The sequence below is a fragment of the Lepisma saccharinum genome, chromosome 4, assembly GCF_977018435.1.
Source record: "Lepisma saccharinum chromosome 4, izLepSacc3.1, whole genome shotgun sequence".
NCBI classification, from domain to species: Eukaryota; Metazoa; Arthropoda; class Insecta; order Zygentoma; family Lepismatidae; genus Lepisma; species Lepisma saccharinum.
In genome coordinates this window covers 58,258,348-58,278,255 of record NC_139232.1, presented here as the reverse complement: position 1 = coordinate 58,278,255, position 19,908 = coordinate 58,258,348, and the positions used below count along the sequence as shown (strand labels likewise).

General features: G+C 35.0%; 1 protein-coding gene across 1 annotated transcript in view; it reads right to left on the bottom strand.

Annotated features, from left to right (window-relative positions):
* Positions 1-19,908, bottom strand: part of Elp2 (elongator complex protein 2) — a 71,685-nt gene that overhangs the window by 41,262 nt on the left and 10,515 nt on the right. Inside the window, exons 3-6 of the mRNA XM_083120536.1 lie at positions 14,985-15,168; positions 7,339-7,464; positions 4,882-5,097; positions 3-245 (exon numbers count right to left, since the gene is read on the bottom strand). Coding sequence (XP_082976662.1) covers positions 3-245; positions 4,882-5,097; positions 7,339-7,464; positions 14,985-15,168 — 769 coding nt within the window. The remainder of the gene's footprint in view (positions 1-2; positions 246-4,881; positions 5,098-7,338; positions 7,465-14,984; positions 15,169-19,908) is intronic.

The following is a 19,908-nucleotide window of genomic DNA, read 5'->3' as shown; positions in this document are numbered from 1 at the left end:
ACCAGTTTTAACAGGTGGATGCCAATGCACTCCATACACCCAGTTTTCATGGCCAGCAAGCACAGACTCAAGAATCACAGAAAAACGGTAAGTCTTGTTACAGCAATTTACAGAAATGATCTGCTCCTCCAGTTTGATCTCATCTGAATCCGAAGTGTTAGTTTGCTGAACGGCATTTTGAGAAATGCACCACAAACGAATCAGGCTGTCTTGGGCGCAACTTGCTAGTAACACATCACCAGAATCTACAACAATAACAACAACAAAAGTAAGTACTAGTCACAGAAAATGTGAGACAAACAATAAAACATTACCAGGAAAAGCTATAAGCTATTATAAAGTGGAACTTATGTCATACATTTTTTTTATGCATCTTTATTTTCCAAAATATATTCAGGGTATCATCAAAATGGCACCTGCAGGCCACATAAACAAACTAGTCTTGGACCATGTTTGTTGATGGTACATTGTTTCAGCAATGAGCACTACACATAATGAAACTAGTTCATTTTGCCATTTTCATGCTTTCATTTGATCACATCTGTGACATTGCTAACCATTGTGAAATTGCAAATGGCAGTGTTGCAAGTGTGGCAGTCCATGTGTGAAAGTGACATACTATCAACCAGATAGAATGTTGTAGAATGTAGCAAGGGATATGTCCAGTAACTTAATGGAAAGGAAACCAAGGATGCAAAATGTCTGCATGGGAGGGAAGGAAACTCTGAAAATTTAACGTATACATTTATTTCGATTTTTGCTTTTATTCTGAAATACACACATTTTACCCAATGTAAACTTATTTTTCTGTGAGAGAGGGGGATTGTAACAGTGCTTTGGCATGATGAAATGAAGGACCCAATATTGTGGAAAATGAAGATGATGCAGACTTGAAGGAAGCGGGTGGAAATGAATACCGGTATGTTCAGTTGAAGGTTTACCTCAGTGGAACAGGGAAAACAGAAACTTAGAGAACCCAGTTCACATAATTGTGGTACCTTTGGTTTGTTTTCTAGTTCTGACCTCAAACACGCTTGAAGAAAGGTTTCATTTCTTTCCCTTCTTCCTCTGCTTCCATCACTTCCATTGGGATGTTACATATTTGTGTTTTCGCGGTTCTTGTATTGTTGGTTTCCTTCCGATTGGGTTACTGGATGTGTTCCTCGCTATGCTTTACAACACATAATGTGGTTGGTAGTATGTCACTTTTGGTAGAATATGTTTTCCTTGCAACACTAGCACATGTTTAACAAGAAGCAACATCAAAGAGGAAACTTCCAAGTCTGTAAAATTTATTTCAACTGTATTGTTAACATATGCAACATGGTAAAAGCTGTAGGGAAACAAAACATCTGTGAAAATTGTGACCTGGAAAATAACCTACCGGACAGGAACACACACAAACACACAAAATGGTGAATTTTTTACATGAGTGGCACTATTGCTAATTTTACATGTAGTTTCTCCATGAAGTTCATCTGTGTTAGCAAAGACTATTTATGCAAGTGGCAAAATAATGGTGATGGTTGCAAGTGGAATGGATATAGGAACAAGGTCTGTTGTTGAAACAGAACACCTGGTAACGTTGCCAGCAAAACACTTTAAGAGGAGACATTACAAGTTGCAACAGCCATCACAAATAATATACCCAACAAACGGAAGCATATTAACGAAATACTGTATGAAACCTGCAGCTCTGTATCATGTATATTGCAGCTTACTTCTATTATGTATAGATTTGTACTCTGAAGCTACTTTCATATACTATGGCTGGACAGTAACAGAAGCTGTCTGTCTACATGTACGTGAACCAGGTGTATGTACAACAGTCGATCTCAGAATTATCTAGTTCAAGTAATCTGAGAACAAACTATACTCCCAGCTGACTATGGTGTACAAATATTATATAGAGTGACCACAAACAAAAAAACCTTCAGCCAAAAGCCTTTGTGCATCCTCCCCTCTATCTGTTCAACTCGACCATAAGGAAGACTCCACTATACTTCTCCCCTCAACTTGGGAGTACGATGCACAGGATATTTTTTGCCTATGGTCCCACTATAGGAAGGTGGTGATTTTAGTTCCAGATTTTCTAGATGGCTGATATAAACATTACAGATATACTGACAGGAAATTTTAGCCAATATCAGCAGAGTATAAGTGTAAAATTAGTGTTAAAAATTAATTGAAAAAATGTCAATCATTTTATTCATTAATATGCCTGACCATTTCTAGAAAGAATCAAGAAAACATAACAAATGAAATACTGTAGTGATGAGTTTTATGTGTGTTTACTTTTGTCTAAATTTTTCTCCTTTTTATTCAGAGAATGTTAATGTAATGTAATTTGCTCTGGATAATGATGTAGCAATATACAGAATTCAACATTTTTATGCATCATATCCATATATGACCGTTAGCAAAATAAACACGAACACTGTTATGTTATAAGTACAGACCAAGAGTCCAGAAGTTTTGGTGAAAAGCTTTAGTTTTCCTGATGCTTTTATAAAATATTGCCTGATGTACACTTTCATGTTTGTTGCTGTTTTAGAAGCCATTTCATTTTACCTGTTTTGCCATTTTCAATGGAATTTTAGAATGTTTTTAAAAAATTTCCACAACTTAATTTTCGTTCAAAAATGTTAATTATTACCATTTATTATGTGAATAATTTTTGTCTTATCCAAGTAATATCAGACTTGTTCATCTTTCAATACTTCTGAAGGAGAAAAGTGTGAAAGGAGAGTGATTCATGCCCAGTTAGGATATTGCTTTTGGGTTAATATTTCTATGAAAGTACATGATTGACAGCTAATAACCTGCAGAATTACCTCATAATCAGGCACTTATCTAGAAATATATTGGGGGGGGGGTTGGAACCAAGTGTCTCATAATAATAATAATGTTACATTAAAATAATTGTATTAAGTTAATTAATATCAACTTTTATTACAAGAATAGGTAAAAAACCAGTAAAACGATAGTGATATAACAACTCACATTCATTATCTAGCTTATGTATAGTTAAGGCCCGCTAAATTTGTAAAAAAAAACACACTGACAAGGAAATTAATGTCAAATAGACAAAGATTTGAATATTTATTGAATATCAAAAGAGAATGTTACATCCAATTGTAATATTTTATGCAAACTATTAGAAGTAGTAATAAATCTTGCATAAATGTACTATTGTACTCTCATTCAAAAATGTATGACACCAAATTAATCCTTGCCTTCCAATACATTCGGCGGAAAATAAATAACCCTTGATTAAACAGCAAGTATACTTCCATTATTTAATTTTACTACTTAGTAAGTCTCCAGGGGAGGGTCCAAACCCCCCAAATATGTCCTTGCTCATAATGTCCAGCTTCATTGCCAACACCTTGTTGACAAAAACAATGATGGAGCATAAATGTCTGGTTTCAATTTTCACGAATCCATCCTTGGTTTGGCCCTGCACTTTGAAGGGAAAGGATTGTGTGTTGTCGTCATGCTGAAATTTAGCATGCCATTTAATGTAACTCACTTACATGGCTATGTGTGAGAATTTGGCAAAGACAAATTTTCAACAGACAGTGCTATTCTTCTCTGCAAGGCATGTGGAAAAACAATCAACAATGAAAAAAATGCAGCATGTGGCAACAGCAAAACATATCTGTGAAAAAAAAATCTGGATTTCAATAGATGAAAGTGCTGAATATGAAATGCTACTTAGCCAACATCATCATTGGAACAATGGAACCAACGGAGGCTGCCACAATATTGAAAGTACTCTTCCCGATCATGCTTCATATCACGTGGAGCCAATGCAATGCACAGAACTGTCTAAGAAGTAAGAGTGTTGCACCCAGAAGTGGACAGGTTGATTTCCAACACAAAGAAGATTTTTCTGAAATCTCCCTCTCGAACCTGAATCTTTCAGGACGTTGCGTGATGCCTGTACTTAGTTTACCTCCGCAGCCAGATGGGGAACCTGGATATCAGCTGCTGTATAACAACAAATGTCAGAAAATGAAGTGAAAATAAATGCTGCTTTGATAAGAACTGAAGAATAAACTTTTATTTATATTGGCACATTATGATATGTTGTCAGTACAAAGCTGGAAAAAAGGAGTGAAACTATGGAATCCATAACAGTCTTGATGCAGCAGATGAAGTGCCAGGGAAAAGGGGTTAGCTGTTGCAGAAAAGCGAAAATGTGTATTTGGAAAAATTTAAAACAATTTGTGATATTCTTAAAGGTGGAAATTATTTTCTTGACAATATGCATCCAGCTACAATAGCTTGTTTGATGTACGCTCCAATTACTTCTGTTGAAGTAGAGAGATCATTTTCTGTTATGAAAAGCATTCTTTCAATGAATGTTGAAAACTGAAGGCAAAAAACAAACCACCAGTTATGTGCACTCAAGACAACAAAGGAAAGGAAAATGTTATTTCCATGTAACATTTTCAATGAAATTATAGATATAAGTGACTTGCAATTTGCCACTTTTTATCAGTTTATTGTGCCTATTTTTGTGCTTTTGGTGCCTATTTTCCTCATTATAAATGCCTTTTTGCTGCCTATTTTAACCAAAGTAAATGTCCTAACTTCCGGGCTCTAGTTACTATCCTTCAAATCAGACACTGATATTAATTTGAAGGGATGGAATTTATACATTAATTAATCCATTCAGTGCATAATTGCACTCCTTACCCTAACTGTTAAGCAATTGAACACACATACACACATAAACCAAAAACCTCTATAACTTTTTCATAGAAAAATAATAATAAACTGAAAAGATGCAAATAGAAAAAAAAAATTAAACACATCAAGAAAATGTTTGATGCTTTTCAAATAAATAAAAAAACATAGAAACAAGAAACTCACCACTAGTTGTGAAATCTAAACCTCGTACCCAATCTTCATGTCCTGTCAGGCTGTGAACTTTTCTGTAACCAGTAACTTCCTTTACAAATAAGTGAATCTTTGTATCATCAGCACCACAGGCCAAAATTGGGATATTACTTGATGGCAGAGCATAAAGTCTAACATCCAAACATAAACCAGAGCCAAAGTCTATTGTTTCAGCTAGAGAGAATTCCTCTGGAAAGATAAGATTAGGCCAGCATTAAAAATAAATTAACAAGGTAAAAAGACAATAGAAAATTTAGCAGTACATCTATTCATATGCGTATACTACCAGAGCAGTAATTTGTTAATTCTGAGAATTACGAAATCAAGGAAACACATGCCATTATGCACTTCCCACAAGAAATAAAACTCAATGGTAGACAGGCACACCACACATTGATTTGCCTTACTACAGCAGCTGACACCAAGGAACAGCACATAACACAAAACTAAAAACAACACATGCTCACTAAGCAACATTAGTTTGTTGTACTTGATCTGTGAAGATTCTGCTTTAACATGGTTGATGAAAAAAAATTTGGATATCTCAATAAAGGTCTCTCTCAGTCAGCATCCAAAAGAGAAAGCTTTACTTGACTTTGCACATAGTTTTTGATTTCAATATACAGGGTGTCTCAAAAGTAATAGTGCAAACTGACACAGGTGAAAGTACACGATAAGAGAAGCAAAAAAAGTCTCAGTAAACATGAGTCTGCAAACGAGCCGTTTTCGAGATAATCGCGAATGTGTGATTACAAGCCTCCATTGACTTCATTGTTTGTAAACATCGTCCTAGTTGGTAAAATGCTAATAATGTGTGTGAATGTGTGGGTACAAGCAGTCACTGACTTCAGTGTTTGTAAACGTCGTCCTAGTTGGTAAAATATCAATAATACAGTATGAAAAATCAGGAGATCTCATTGCTTTTATTGAACATTCTACTTACTTTAACAAGGAATACAGCACTACTTTACTAGTACGTGTGTTCTACGTTACAATTACTGTGCACTCGTACCTGTTAAAGGAGGTGTTCAAAGTGTCATCTTTCCATCTGGATGCAATACTGTAAGCGATTCCGCATTGAGTTTCGAATTCTTTCGAACACCCCTAGATTATTTCGGCATTGGTCACATTGTTGAATTTTATAGTATCAATTAGAAATTCTGGCATTAAAACATTAGTACCTTACAAGGTTAACATTTACGGTAACATACAATCTAATACATATATTTTTCTTGTATGTATGTATTGTTTGCATAGTAGAATTATTTCTTTTGTAATTTACAGTTCTTACAAGCTTATAAACATATTTGATGTAACGTTTTGGGAAGACATGCGTATCAGACATTTATGCTTTTAAAAGTAAATTAATATTTAAAAGTATCAATGTGTGATGAAGGGAGGGTATATTCTCCTGAAACGTTACATCAAATATTATGTTCATATGCTTGTATGAATTGTAAACTGCAACAGAAATAAATCTAATATACATGCATATAGGAAATACAGTTATAACCCAAAGAATTAAGAGACAATACAATTTTATGGTTTTCATAATAGAGTAGCAGTGGCAACATTGAATCTGTGATGCATGGTTGCTTACATATTTTTTTCTTCAGTATCAAAACAAGGCCTCAAAGAGCAAAAGGTTCACAAAAAATATTTACCATCACTACTATGATGAACAATTGTTTAATACAGTGTCTGAGAAGAACTTGTATTTTGTTGCGACCATGTTGAAAATTGATTGGTACTAGTTTCTTGGGAATTATTTTGTTTTTGTGGTTGGCATCCCTGCTCTGAAGTTCACATGGAACGCTCACTTAAATTTGTATATCAGTTGTGCCATGACAGATGTGAGAGGACATAGTTACAGTGTCAAGGAATAGTCACACTTAGAGTGTTGAGTGATGTGTGTGTGTGTGTGAATGAATGACGACGCACAGGGCAAACAATGTACTGCAATGTAGTGTAAAGATCCCAAGTATGTTATAATGTAAATACCGTATTTACTCATGTATAACACACACTCTTTTCCAAAATATCTGCCAAAAACTGTGGTGCGTATTATGCATGGAATGATTCGGACAGCCAACATGAAACCGTACGGGGTCATTCCATGACTTCGTGACACTTGCATTGATTTTCCATATTTACGGAACCCTATCATGTTATACCTATATTGTTGTAAAGCTTAAATTCTGCAGTTTCTGAATATGGCTACAGTATTCCGTCCAAGATGGCGACACTAATGTGTAATGTGGTTGAAATAAGCTTGTCACGTACATGTGTCTGGCAGGTATCACACTTCATCATAGTATGGGTTTTGAGTTTGCAATGCTAGCTTGCATAAATCTCTTGAATCATGTATTAATATAACAAAATACTCATCTGAAAATGTAATAACTACAGAGAGACATAACATAGACTTACCATTGTCACTTAATCTCTCCCATACTTTTACACTAGAATCCACAGATGTAGTAACTATAATAGTCACAACAGTGTTTTGCATCTGTACATGCAATCCATCGGCAACTGTTACTGCACTTTGATGTCCTGAAAATATATAAAATAAAGATTTAAAAAATAATGCAATGATAAAAAAACAATGTTTCCATTGATACTTAAAATAGTATTTAGTTGATAAAATTCTTGTTCTAATATAATTTGCCAGTAAAATAGATATTTCATAACTTAAGTTAATCATAAAATCTATAAAAATATCTATTGCAGCTGTACAAATAGCTTGCTTGTTTGAGTTTGTTTTTACGTCCTTTTATGCACAAAAAGGCTAATGGGGAGTGGACCTACAGTTTAGGTGAGATCCGAGCCACTATGCATCTCCACTGGATATCAAACACGGGAGCCCTTGATTACAAGGCAATGATGACACTAGCTGTACAAATAGTGTTCAATTTTTTGTTAGTATATATTTATGTTTTACGTGTACTTGCCTGTGAGTTACAGCAGAAGGATTTGCAAAAAAATCTTGACAATGTGTGCTATGTGTAACTTGTTTAACATATCTTAATTATTTACTTATTATGCTTATTTATTATTATTATTTACTATTATATTTTATCTTATTGCACATGACAAGAAATGTGGTTTCCTATTTTGTTGTGACAATGTTTCAGCTAATCAACACAAGTCTTTCATCAGGTCCTTGAAGCTCCTGTTGGACGAGCTGAAACATTACAAGAAAATAGGAAACCTGATAAGTACATAAACATTTCTTCTTTATTTAATAATTATGCTTGCATTATGTCTACTTTATGCCGAAATAAACTAAGTTGAATTGGATCTCCTGTTTAAAGTGAAATCTGAAACACTGTGCAATGTATATCAACCAGGGATTGAACCCAGTAAGCATGTTTATAATGATCATGTTGAAAAAAGTAACCTGATAGGTTCCATTAATTTCGAACACTGGTATGCACACATATTTCTCAGACATGTTTATTAAAGAACTGATTTGTTGTTGTAGTCAGGTTTCATGGTATTAGTTTTTCATATGTTTATTAAGCTCTATGTTTTCCATGAAAAACATGTGCACAAAATAAAGAGAGCCCTTAGCAGTAACTGAATTGTAAAGCTTTCCAATGTTTTGGAACCACATATCTATTTAGATTTCAAACACCTTTCTTTTCATATCTTGTTGTAACTATTTTTAAAATGTTTATGTTTCTAATTTCTTGATTGCCAACAACCCCTCGAAAAATTACATTTTTCTTAAATGCATACATACATATCAATGTTTTATGTAACATACAATTGGTTTCAGGGTGCAGAAACCAGACACAACAGATATTTGATCCTAAAGTACAGCCAGCCTAAGTAAGAAAATTTATCTCTGAGTACTTTCACCATTTTTATTCATAAAAACAGGTGGTATGATGCACACTTGAATATTGAAAAGACAGGTGCAAATGATAACACCACCTAACTTAGCGCTCCTAACAAAAAAGTTTAAATTTACTAACAATGTCGAAACTAACACTCCTAACCTAACTACGTACAGACACTGGTAATAAAAATAGTACACACAGATACTGAAATACTGACTTCCCTGTGATGTATTATGATTATGAGTAGAGTGCGGATTTATAGGCACTAAAATTTCTTAAATACGCAAGCAAAAAGGAACCATAAAATAAGAAAAGGCACTAAAATAGGCACTTAAAAGGCACCCCAAAATAAAAAAAAACACATTAAAATAAGCATTGAATATGAACTTAAGACGTGCCCAAGGGAGGGTTGGTGGGGGTCATAACCCCCCCCCCCCTGGGCCCAGCATCCCTAAAAAAGAACAGGGAAGATGGTAAAATGAGGGCTGACTACTAAAAACGTACATGTAAACCCACCTTTTGAAAATCGTGGGCACACCACTAGTTCTCGGCCTGACCCCCTTCTGCACATGTCATCCTGAATCATACATTTGCATTTGAAACATTGATCTTTTGGAAGTTTAAGTGCCAGCTGGGATGATCGTATCACTAACAGTTTTTTCTTTACAGGCCATTGACTAAACCATGGCGCAGCCAAAGGGGGAATTTACCAAGGAGGAGTTGCGAGGTGCCATGAAGTTCTTCATCCTGCAACAGAAGTTGCCAAAGGAAATCTATGGTTGCATGCTAGACACATTGGGTGTACATTGCCCTTCATACTCCACTGTGAAGAAATGGTGCTCAAACTTTAAGCATGGTGATTTTTCCACAGAAGATGTGAAAGGTGAGGGAGGCCAGTGTCAGTGTCAACTCCGGAAAAAGTGTATCAGGTTTATGACCTGATTTTGAGTAACAGACGAATTTCACTTCAAGCGATAGCCAAAGAACGTGTCTGCTCAATAATCCATGATCAGTTGGACATGCACAAGCTTTCCGCAAAATGGGTGCCCAAACGTTTGAACGCCGATGAGAAACGCAAACATATGACATCTTCTCAGGTGATTTTGCGAACTCTAAGGACGATTTTTTGAATTGTTACCCAGGATGAAAGTTGGTTCCACTACTTTCATCCTGAGACCAAACAGCAGTCATGCGAGTGGCACCACTCAGGATCTCCCAGGCCAAAGAAATTCAAAGCACAGAGGTCTGCAGGCAAGGTGCTTGCCTCAATATTCTGGGATAAGGATGGTGTTTTGTTATCAGACTACATTCCAAAGGGACAAACCATAACATCAGAGTATTACTGCAGTCTTCTGGCTAAGTTAAAGGACGCTATTAAAGAAAAGCACCGGGGAAAGTTGAGAAGAGGTGTGTTGTTTCTGCAGAACAATGCTCCCGTTCACAAGGCTGGAAGAACAATGGATTTTCTGAAAGACCTAGGGTTTCAGTGCATTGAGTGACCTTGCACCCTCTGATTATTATCTCTTCCCTAGACTGAAAAAAGTTCTGAAAGGACAGAAATTTAGAAGTGATAACGAGGTTATAGCAGCTGCCGAACAGTTTTTTGCAGACCAGGAGGGGTTAGAGAAGTTGGAGTAACGAAGCGCCAAGTGTGTTGACCTTCGGGGAGAATACATTGAATAGCCTGAAAGTTTCGTTCCTGTACCTAAAGTCCTTCTGGGTCAGGCTGAGAACTTATCAGCCCCCTCGTAATTCTCACATAAAAGCTTGTGCTAACAAATGTGCCAATTTGAACAAATGCCCCAGTTTCATGGCCAACTGTTCACAAGAGATGAAAAAACAATTTGCACCCTTTTAACAAAAAAAAAATAAAATAAAGAATGTTCCAATTAAACTTTCTCTGAAAAACAGTGAAGGCGCCAGCCTGAAAGACGTGGGGGGGGATGGGGGCCTAGAGATTTCAGCTTCAATTTCTCGGGAGGCGAATAATACCAGCTAAAGGTATTTACTTAATATTTTACTAGGGTATAATTTAATTCTACCAGTAACATATTTTACAGTCAGTGTCAGATCCAAAGACAAATCACTGAGATATTGCATTCTGTTCCATCATATACAAAAGTACTTTTAAGCACAAATCTTTTATGTCAAATAAAATGCAATAATTATGTTGTTTTCTTTTCCTAAGCCATTATTGAGTGGAACAATATCACAGACTAACTACTCATATGAACAGTACAAAATACACCATAAAAACTTCATTCATTATCAATTCGCTGGATATACGTATAAATACTACACGTAACACTATTTCTATGTAAAGAGAAAGAGCATTTTTTTGCTAAAATGAGAAAATTACGATAAGATACATCTGTTTATATGTGCAGCTACAACCTTGTTTAAATCCAAAGATGTTGCAAGCTAAAGAGCAAACAATAGAATACATAGAACACTCAATCTCTCCTTAACAATTCGATTATGAAGGTAAAACTTGATTTGCATTGATGGAGTATGCACATTTCAATAACACAAATCTTAAAAAAGTTCGTGAAAGCAATTTTGAATGTTTCAACCATTTCAAGCACCTGCTGGAAGGGTCTTTATTTCGAGTTCCTTTCTACCTCATATTATACCGTAACTCTTAAACTGTCCAAATTACAACAGATGGGAGTGGAGAAGATTGTAGCTTTTCGTGCTTCAGAAAAGCACTAACTTAATACAGTAGGCATCAACAAAAACAATACCACCCTTGAAAAGAATACCACCCTCTTCCATGATGAAATATCTTACGTTTTCTTGTTCAATGAATGGAATTCAGAACTTAGATGTAAAAATGTGGAGGATGCAGAGAAATACAGTCCACTTTGGAAGTGTCTCTCTCAAGGAACATACATATTTTCACCACAAATTGAGCTCCACTAGGAGACAAATACATTGACATAATAGCAATGAATATAGTTATAAACTATTGCACTTTGCATTTTGTTTAGTGAAGATAACTGCTGAAGATTATAATTTTATTTAAGAATAATTTATGCATGAATACTGCTCAGAAGTGGGTCAATAGTTTTACATGTGATCCTGCACAGAATCAAATTTGGCCACTGCAGAAATGATTTTCTAAACTTACAAATAATAATTATTTAACATGTAGGGATAGGACTGCGAGCGATAAAATTTCCCGTGCATGCCAGTTTATTAGTATAAAACGATCAGTGGCCCCTGCTAACCAGGCATATCTGCAGCCATGGTAAGTGACATCTTGGTAATTTTTTAGTTACAAAGTAAAATGTAATTTCACTTCAATTTTCAAGTGAAATTGCCATATGATACAATTTGTATTGGGCTCAGTGAACCCTTGTGAAATTGGTAAACACAACACGAAAACAATTTATCTACAGTATAGCTGCTAACAACCTTCTTTCTTAATGAACTCAGAAATGACCAAAATGTCACTTACCATGTTTTACATCCGAGCCGTTCAATTGACTTGTAGCAAAATTTTTGTGGTGGAAAACTAGGTTACAAAAACCTGAATTTTCAGCATGTGGGTACGATGGAACCAAAACTTTTTGATGTTGAAAATCATTGCAAAGATATACTCTTTCTCTACAAAGAATGAAATTTGTTTTTTTTTACTCCTTGTAACAAAAAATTTAAGTATTTTGGATAATGTGAAAAATTTCAAGGTCAATCCATACCAATGGTCCACCACTGGTCGCACGACCATTTTTTTGTTCTAACCCCTATGCAAGGGTACTTCAAAATAGGCATTTTTTTTTCTAAAACTTGACTTAGTTTCAAAATGGCGCTCCTTTTTGTTTCATGACTTGCTGCATTTTTGGCCTTTGCAGACAGTTGTGATAATTATGATAACTCAGCTATGAAAAATGTTAGAAATCTATGATAAAAAGCATTGTTTTCAGTACATTTCCAGCTTCATTATATGTTCTGTACCTTTTTCACCATCTTTAATGCAAATGGATGAAATTTAGGACCAAAACTGATTCCATTTTCAAGGTAAATCAATGTTTATCATTTTTTTTGTAAGGAAGTAGTGTAATATCAGAGCTATATATTTTTAGAGGAAACATATACAAAGTTTTTTACAAAGTATAAAACATCCAAAGTTTTAGCAGAAAACTATTTAAGCTCTTCTTACTGGTTTCCACTTTGAGTGAAATTTTAGCCCAATATTTACAGCTTAAAGTGTACTCAATGGCAGGTGTCTGTAACAAAAATCAAGATTAATGTAAATATGTTATCAAGATTGAAATTCCATAGATAACAAAGTTACAACTGGGCAAAAACAGGAAAATTGGCAAATTTACGTTGTTACAAATAAATATTTACTTTTAATGAACTATCAAACAATTGAAATGATTGTATTTGTTAATTACATCATACAAATGGCATAGTGTGCCTGTTAGTAGATATTTATGAATGAAAAGGTATGTAAGGCAGATGTTTGTCTGAACAAGTTTAGACGTGAAACTGAAGTACCACCAGGGAAAAACTGCAACTACTCCAGTAGCACTTTCATTGATCTAAATTAGTTTAAGTGCAGTGAATTTACGAATGGACATTTTTTGCCAGAATTAACCTGTTCTGACAAATCTCTGCCTTACACACCTCTTCATTCATAATAGTTACTAATGGGCTTACTAGGCTATTTGTATGATGTAATTAATAAATACAAAATTTTTTATTGCAGGATAGTTCATTGAAAGTATATATTTATTTGTAACTAACAACATAAATTTGCCTGTTTTTCTCCAACTTCCCCAGTTGTAACTTTGTTGTATATGGAATATTAATCTTATTTCTTTTACAGGCACCTCTCATTCTGATGTAAACATTAAATTTTTATTTGGTCTCCCACCAAAGATATTGGGGCCAAAATTTTGACAAAAATAAACAATGAGCATTTTCAAAGAAAAACCAGTAACAAGAGGTCAAATATTTTTCTGATGTTTTATACTTTGTATAAACTTTGTATATGTTACTTCCTTACAAAAAAAAATGCTAAACATTGATTTCCCTTGAAAATGAAATCAGATTTGGTTCCAAATTTCATCCATAAAAGATACAGAACATAAAATGAAGCTTGAAATGTACTGAAAACTATGCTTTTTATCACAGATTTCTATCATTTTTCATAGCTGTTATCATAATTATCACAACTGTCTGCAAAGGCCAAAAATGCAGCAAGACATGAAACAAAAATGGGTGCCATTTGAAAACTAAGCCAAGATTTAGTAAAACAATGCCTGTTTTGAACTACCCTTGCATAGGGATTACACCAACAACAACAAAAAAAAAAGATATATTTTTAAAATGGTCATGCAACCAGTGCTGGACCATTGGTACGGAATGACCTTGAAATTTTCCACAATATCCAAAAAAAAACTTATTTTCGTTACAAATTTCATTCTTTGTAGAGAAAGAGCATGTCTATGCAATGATTTTCAACATCAAAAAGTTTTGGCTCCATCATGCCCACATGCTGAAAATTCAGGTTTTCGTAACCTAGTTTTCCACCACAAAAATTATGCTACAAGTCATTTATTAGTCTTTTTTGAGGTCTTTATAAAAGTTTTGAGTGCTGGTGTATTTTTTTCTGAAATCCTCCTTATTTCATTGAGCTTTGTGTAAAATTTCAAAGATATCTGATCATTGGTTGAGAAGAAAAATAATAAAATGTAAGCAAGGGTATCTTTGTATCGGGGTCTAAAGTGTGTCAGACAACACAGATTTAATGACATTTCAAAGCACTGTAAAATGAAAGCCTTTGAGATAGTGAAATTGTTTTAGGGGGTTTATTTCAACCATAAGGGAAGGGTGTACACCAAATTTAATCAAAATCCGAGATGGTGGGTGACATGACCTCTTTGCATTGGCATGGAATGAGCCAGCAGGATGGGCTGCATCAGGCTAACGTAATAGATGTTCATTACTTCACTATAACATATTTCTGGAAGCAAAAAAATGTTCATGAGATCTGGAAGTCTACACTCGTTTTATGTTTTTAGGTGTGTTTCACGTTTCTTTAAATTAACTACTGTAGTTATGCGAATACATAAGAAAGGAGAGAAAGAACAATGCTGATGCAACTACTATGGGGTGGGAGGATTTAAACTTTTGTGATTCACTATGTAAAACATCCAAGCCCTGTCAATAAAAATAAAAGTAATTCTCAACAGTAACAAAATAACAGAACTACTATACCTTTTAGAACCGCTGTAGGTATGAAATCATACCCCTTTCTCCTCCAAACAATGGCAGTCTGGTCTAAAGATGTAGATACAAGTTCTTCTTTTTCTGGGCAGAGAGAGTTGCATTTTAACCAACGGACTGAGTTAACTCTTCCCTTGTGTCCAGTTAGTGTATTTGTAACTTTTCCACCTTTGCACTGAAAAAGTAATTTTAATAATTATCTCTTACAATTAAAATTTAAACACAATACCACAATAAAGTGCAAATGTGCACAAATTCCAGTAATTTTAAAAATATTGGTAAATATACAGGGTAATTATAAATGATTCATTGGGTTTTAAAGTTAAATATTTCCAAAACTATTAATATAATGTGTGTGTGCTAATCATGAAACGAAAGAACACATCTGAAAGTTTAATTTCCCACATTTGTAACCTTGGCACCTGCCAACAGATGGTAGCACAAACCTAGTTTCAAAAATGGCATCTACGCAGCAGAAAGCATTCTGTGTTTTGGAATATGATAAATGTTTTTCCGTTGTTACTGTACAGCGTGCATTCCGGAGACAGTTTGCAACTGCACCGCCAGGTCACCAAAGAATTCTGCGATGGCATCGACAGTTTAAGGAAACTGGTTGCCTGTGTAAAGGTAAAAGCACAGGACATCCAAGCGTTTCTGATGGAACAGTGGAGCGAGTTAGGGTGAGTTTTGTGCGTAGCCCACAGAAGTCACCGGACGACCTGGTCAAACAATATGAATTTTGTAATTCCATCTAGGATGCTATGGAGGACGATGGTTTTCTTCAGCTTGTAACGACCGCCATGTTAGGCAGATTTCAGTTGTATATTGGCATTTATCTTATTCGTATACTTTCAAGTTAAGAACTTGGATTGAATTATTTATACTTAATTGTTTTTATAATTCATGTATATATTTACGTTTTATCTTATATTATTCGCGAATTTTTGCAATATTTATTCAGAATTTATAGGCTGATAATTATCCCAAATAATATATGCAACGTTTTCAATGTTTTTCAAGCACAAGTTAAATACATTTCTTCTTAATATCGATTTTTGTTCAACAATGTACAAGATTGAAGTAATTTGTCATCGTTATAAACTAAATCTTTATTTAATCATTTTTTTATGTGCAAGGGCAAATATGATTTATTTGATAAAATCAGTTTAGTTATTTCTATATAGTTTAATATTGTAATATTATAGCAAAGTATTTCTCCCTCGTTTTCAATAAAATATCGTATTCCTATTGGCTGTTTATGTTAGGAGTGGGGGAACCACGCTTCGTGTTCTTGGCGATGTAAAAACTTCCACGTTGGCATTTTTAATTGTTGCCAACCCTAACTTTAGCTTACTACCGCTAATTAACATTGATGTGTTATATAAATTATCAGTTTTCCTTGTGTTATTTTATGTTATGAGTTTGTATTGTAAGTTAGAACAATCTGTTATGCTGCGCCTCGCACTTGAGGTAGGCAGTTGAGGTCTTGCTATTTACTGTGAAGGCGGTGTGCGGACTTTCATGTTAAATAAATTGCTTGTCACTGCCTGCGAGCATGCATGACCCAACAAATTATAACTTTTAACTTGTGCGAATCAGTATGAACGCGCGTGATTCGTGATTAAAGATTTTGGACATTTTAATTATAAAGTATTTGGAATTTAATTTACTGTCACGTGTCGCAATTCGATGGTTTCCTTCCTGGAGGAAGGGTGGATCGTCTTAATCCCGATCCCTGGGTGAGAACTGATGCTCCCAACTGACCAGCCGGAGCAAGGATTGGTGTGTTGCCAATTCGGATCTCCATACCCTGGAGTTACGAGTGGTGGCACGTTGTGAAGAATCTCCCCGCTGACATGTTTTTGGAGTTTCCTTTCGATGTGGTTACTAGACGAAAGTAGACTTTCAAGTAAATAAGTTGACACTTCAACTATGTGATGCATCCTCCGTCACCGAAAATATTATATGTGATACGAGTGCCAAAGGATAGTATAAATGTGAGCATCGTATCTGTGAAGATAAGTAGACGGCAAATGCACAAACCTGAAGTATAAATTATATGAAGAAGTCACCGGACGACCTCGTCAAACAATATGAATTTTGTAATTCCATGTAGGATGCTATGGAGGACGATGGTTTTCTTCAGCTTCTGCTGTTTAGTGACGAGGCGACATTTTATATGAGTGGCAAGGTTAATTGCCATAATGTTCGTATCTGGGGTACTGAACAACCAGATGCTACAGTGCAACATGAACGAGATTCCCCAAAAGTGAATGTGTTTCCTGCAGTGTCTAAATCAAAGGTGTATGGTCCCTTCTTCTTCGCAGAGAACACTGTGACGGGTATGTCAATCCTCGATATGCTGCAGTTATGGTTGTTTCCACAAGTGAAAGAGGATTCAAATAACTTCATATTCCAACTTGATGGAGCACCACCCCATTGGCACACGGAGGTGCATCGCTACCTGAACAAAGAACTCTCACGCCGTTGGATTGGGCAATGTGCTGAAGATGACTTAGCGCTTTTCCCATGGCCTAGATCTCCAGACCTAATGGTTTGTGATTTTTTTCCTTTGGGGGCATGTGAAAGACAGTGCATGTGCCACCAGTACCAACAACTTTGATTGAGCTCCAGAATCGCATTACAGCTCCATTTACGACCATTAGTAGGGATATGCTAGAGAGTGTGTGGGGCAAACGAGACTATCGCATAGATATGTGTCGTGTGACGAAAGGAAGTCACATTGAACATTTGTGAAAGTATGTCTGAAACTTGGACATTTTCTGTTTATTTTCATGTATCATTCTTTATTGTATGTGTTATATATTTTTTAATGCAGCCCTTTCAAACCTGATGAATAATTTATAATTACCATGTATTTATCCTAAATTACAAGGCACAGCTTTTTTTCATATTATTATCTTCAATTACTCTTTGTAATTGTTTCACACTCTATGTATATGCAAAGGTTAACATGTGATTATAAATTACTAAAACATAATGCTTGAAATATTAATTTTATGCCCTTTGGGTTCAAGCTTCATACTATGACCTAATACCCTGTTAAAAGAAAATCCAATGAATACAATAACCAGTGCTCGAAAAATGTTCTTCAAAACTAGGCGCCAGCTCTGAAAATCAGGCGCGAGGAAACCACCTATTAGCAATTGTGCATACTACAGAATGTTTCAAAAGTCGTGCAATCCAAACTTTGAAAATGTATATCATGAAAATCGTAAGAGATATTTACACCTGGTTTTCTGCACTAAACTAATCCTGTAGGCTATCACTGGGTTCATAAATTTATGTTAGCATTTATCTAAATAAAAGCAATTACATTATTTTAAAAAAACATTGTTAATTTGTTGAAAACATCTGGGAACTAATTTTCAACAATAAATACCAACTCAAACAATTTGTAGGACCACATGTTGGTGTTTGACTGGTTTTAAAACAGTTGCTTTTTGTGAGGTACAGTAGAAGCAGGGCATTTTTATTGGAAAACCTGTTGCACATGAGTGTAAGAATGAGTAGTAAAATACTCTTCAGCAATGCACACGCACTGCTCCAATGAATACGCCATGCTGAATCAATTTAAAAAAAAACAGGCACAGTAGCGGCGAAAGTGAGCGAAGAGAATTCAATGTAACCAGGGGCAGTCTAGGATTCTCTCAGAGAGTTCAATTTCGGGACAAAATCTTGATTTACGATTTTTCACATAAATGTATAGCCAATACTTAGACACATGTTGCCGACCTGCTTGTGTTGCCATATACGGAGATATGTCCCAAAAATGGCACTTTTCACTTACCCATAAAATCGCCAGTCAAAAATTCATCAAATGTTGCACATGACCAATATTGGTCGCAAATGACAGACTGACATGGCATCAGTCATCAAATGTCTAATATGACTCTTCGATAATTTCTTACATATTTTTCTTACTCAGAAGTTCATTTCTGGTAAAATTTGAATGTTTATTTCCGTCAGTTATTAATTTATATAATTTTCTGTACAGAGTGAACTGATAATTTTAAGCTTTGAAAAATATCTCAATGGATGAGGCTTTATAATGCAGAAAACCTGGTGTAAATATATCTTATGGTTTTCATGATATACATTTCCAAAGTTTGGGTTGTGCGACTTTTGAAACACTCTGTATAAGATGCTGAGCATCGCGGTATTCAAAACATTGTTAAATGATATGAGAAAGCAGGAAATGGGGTTGTTGGGGGACAAAGGGTAAGAAATTGTTACTGACTCTATGGAATGTTCACAACGTTGATAAAAAAAAAAATGCTAACTTACGCTATACTGCAATTTGAACTTAGAATCATCAAAATTTCGTACATATTACAGAAAAAGATCACAGTCGCCAGGCTGAAATTTTTAGTCGCCATGGCGACCTGGCAACTGGGATTTTTCGAGCCCTGACAATAACCTAATTTTACTTCAACATATTTATATTGATTTAATGATAAACAGATGTAGGTCTAGTGTGACTTTGCACCTTAGATGTCCTGGTATTTACATTATAAGCTCCACTCTAAGAAACACTATTGGCAGGACACCTGAAATATGGGGCCAGTTTCTTTCCAAGCAGTTTTTGGCAACTTATTAACCCTATTTTTAAATAGCAAGTGAAGTGGTAGTGTAAAATAATCACTCATAAGTAGTGTGAGTTTAATGTCTGGTAGAAATGTAAACATATAATGAATAAACATATAATGAATAATCTATAATTGTATAGATAAAACCTACTATTATTGGATGCTTCCATTTTTTATTGAATCACGGAAAATATCTGCTTTGTGTGTTATAGGTGGTTTACTATAAATTGTTAGTTTTTTTAAAAAAAATAGCATCACTATAACACAAAAGAAAGAAACATATAGCTTATATATATATTTATTTA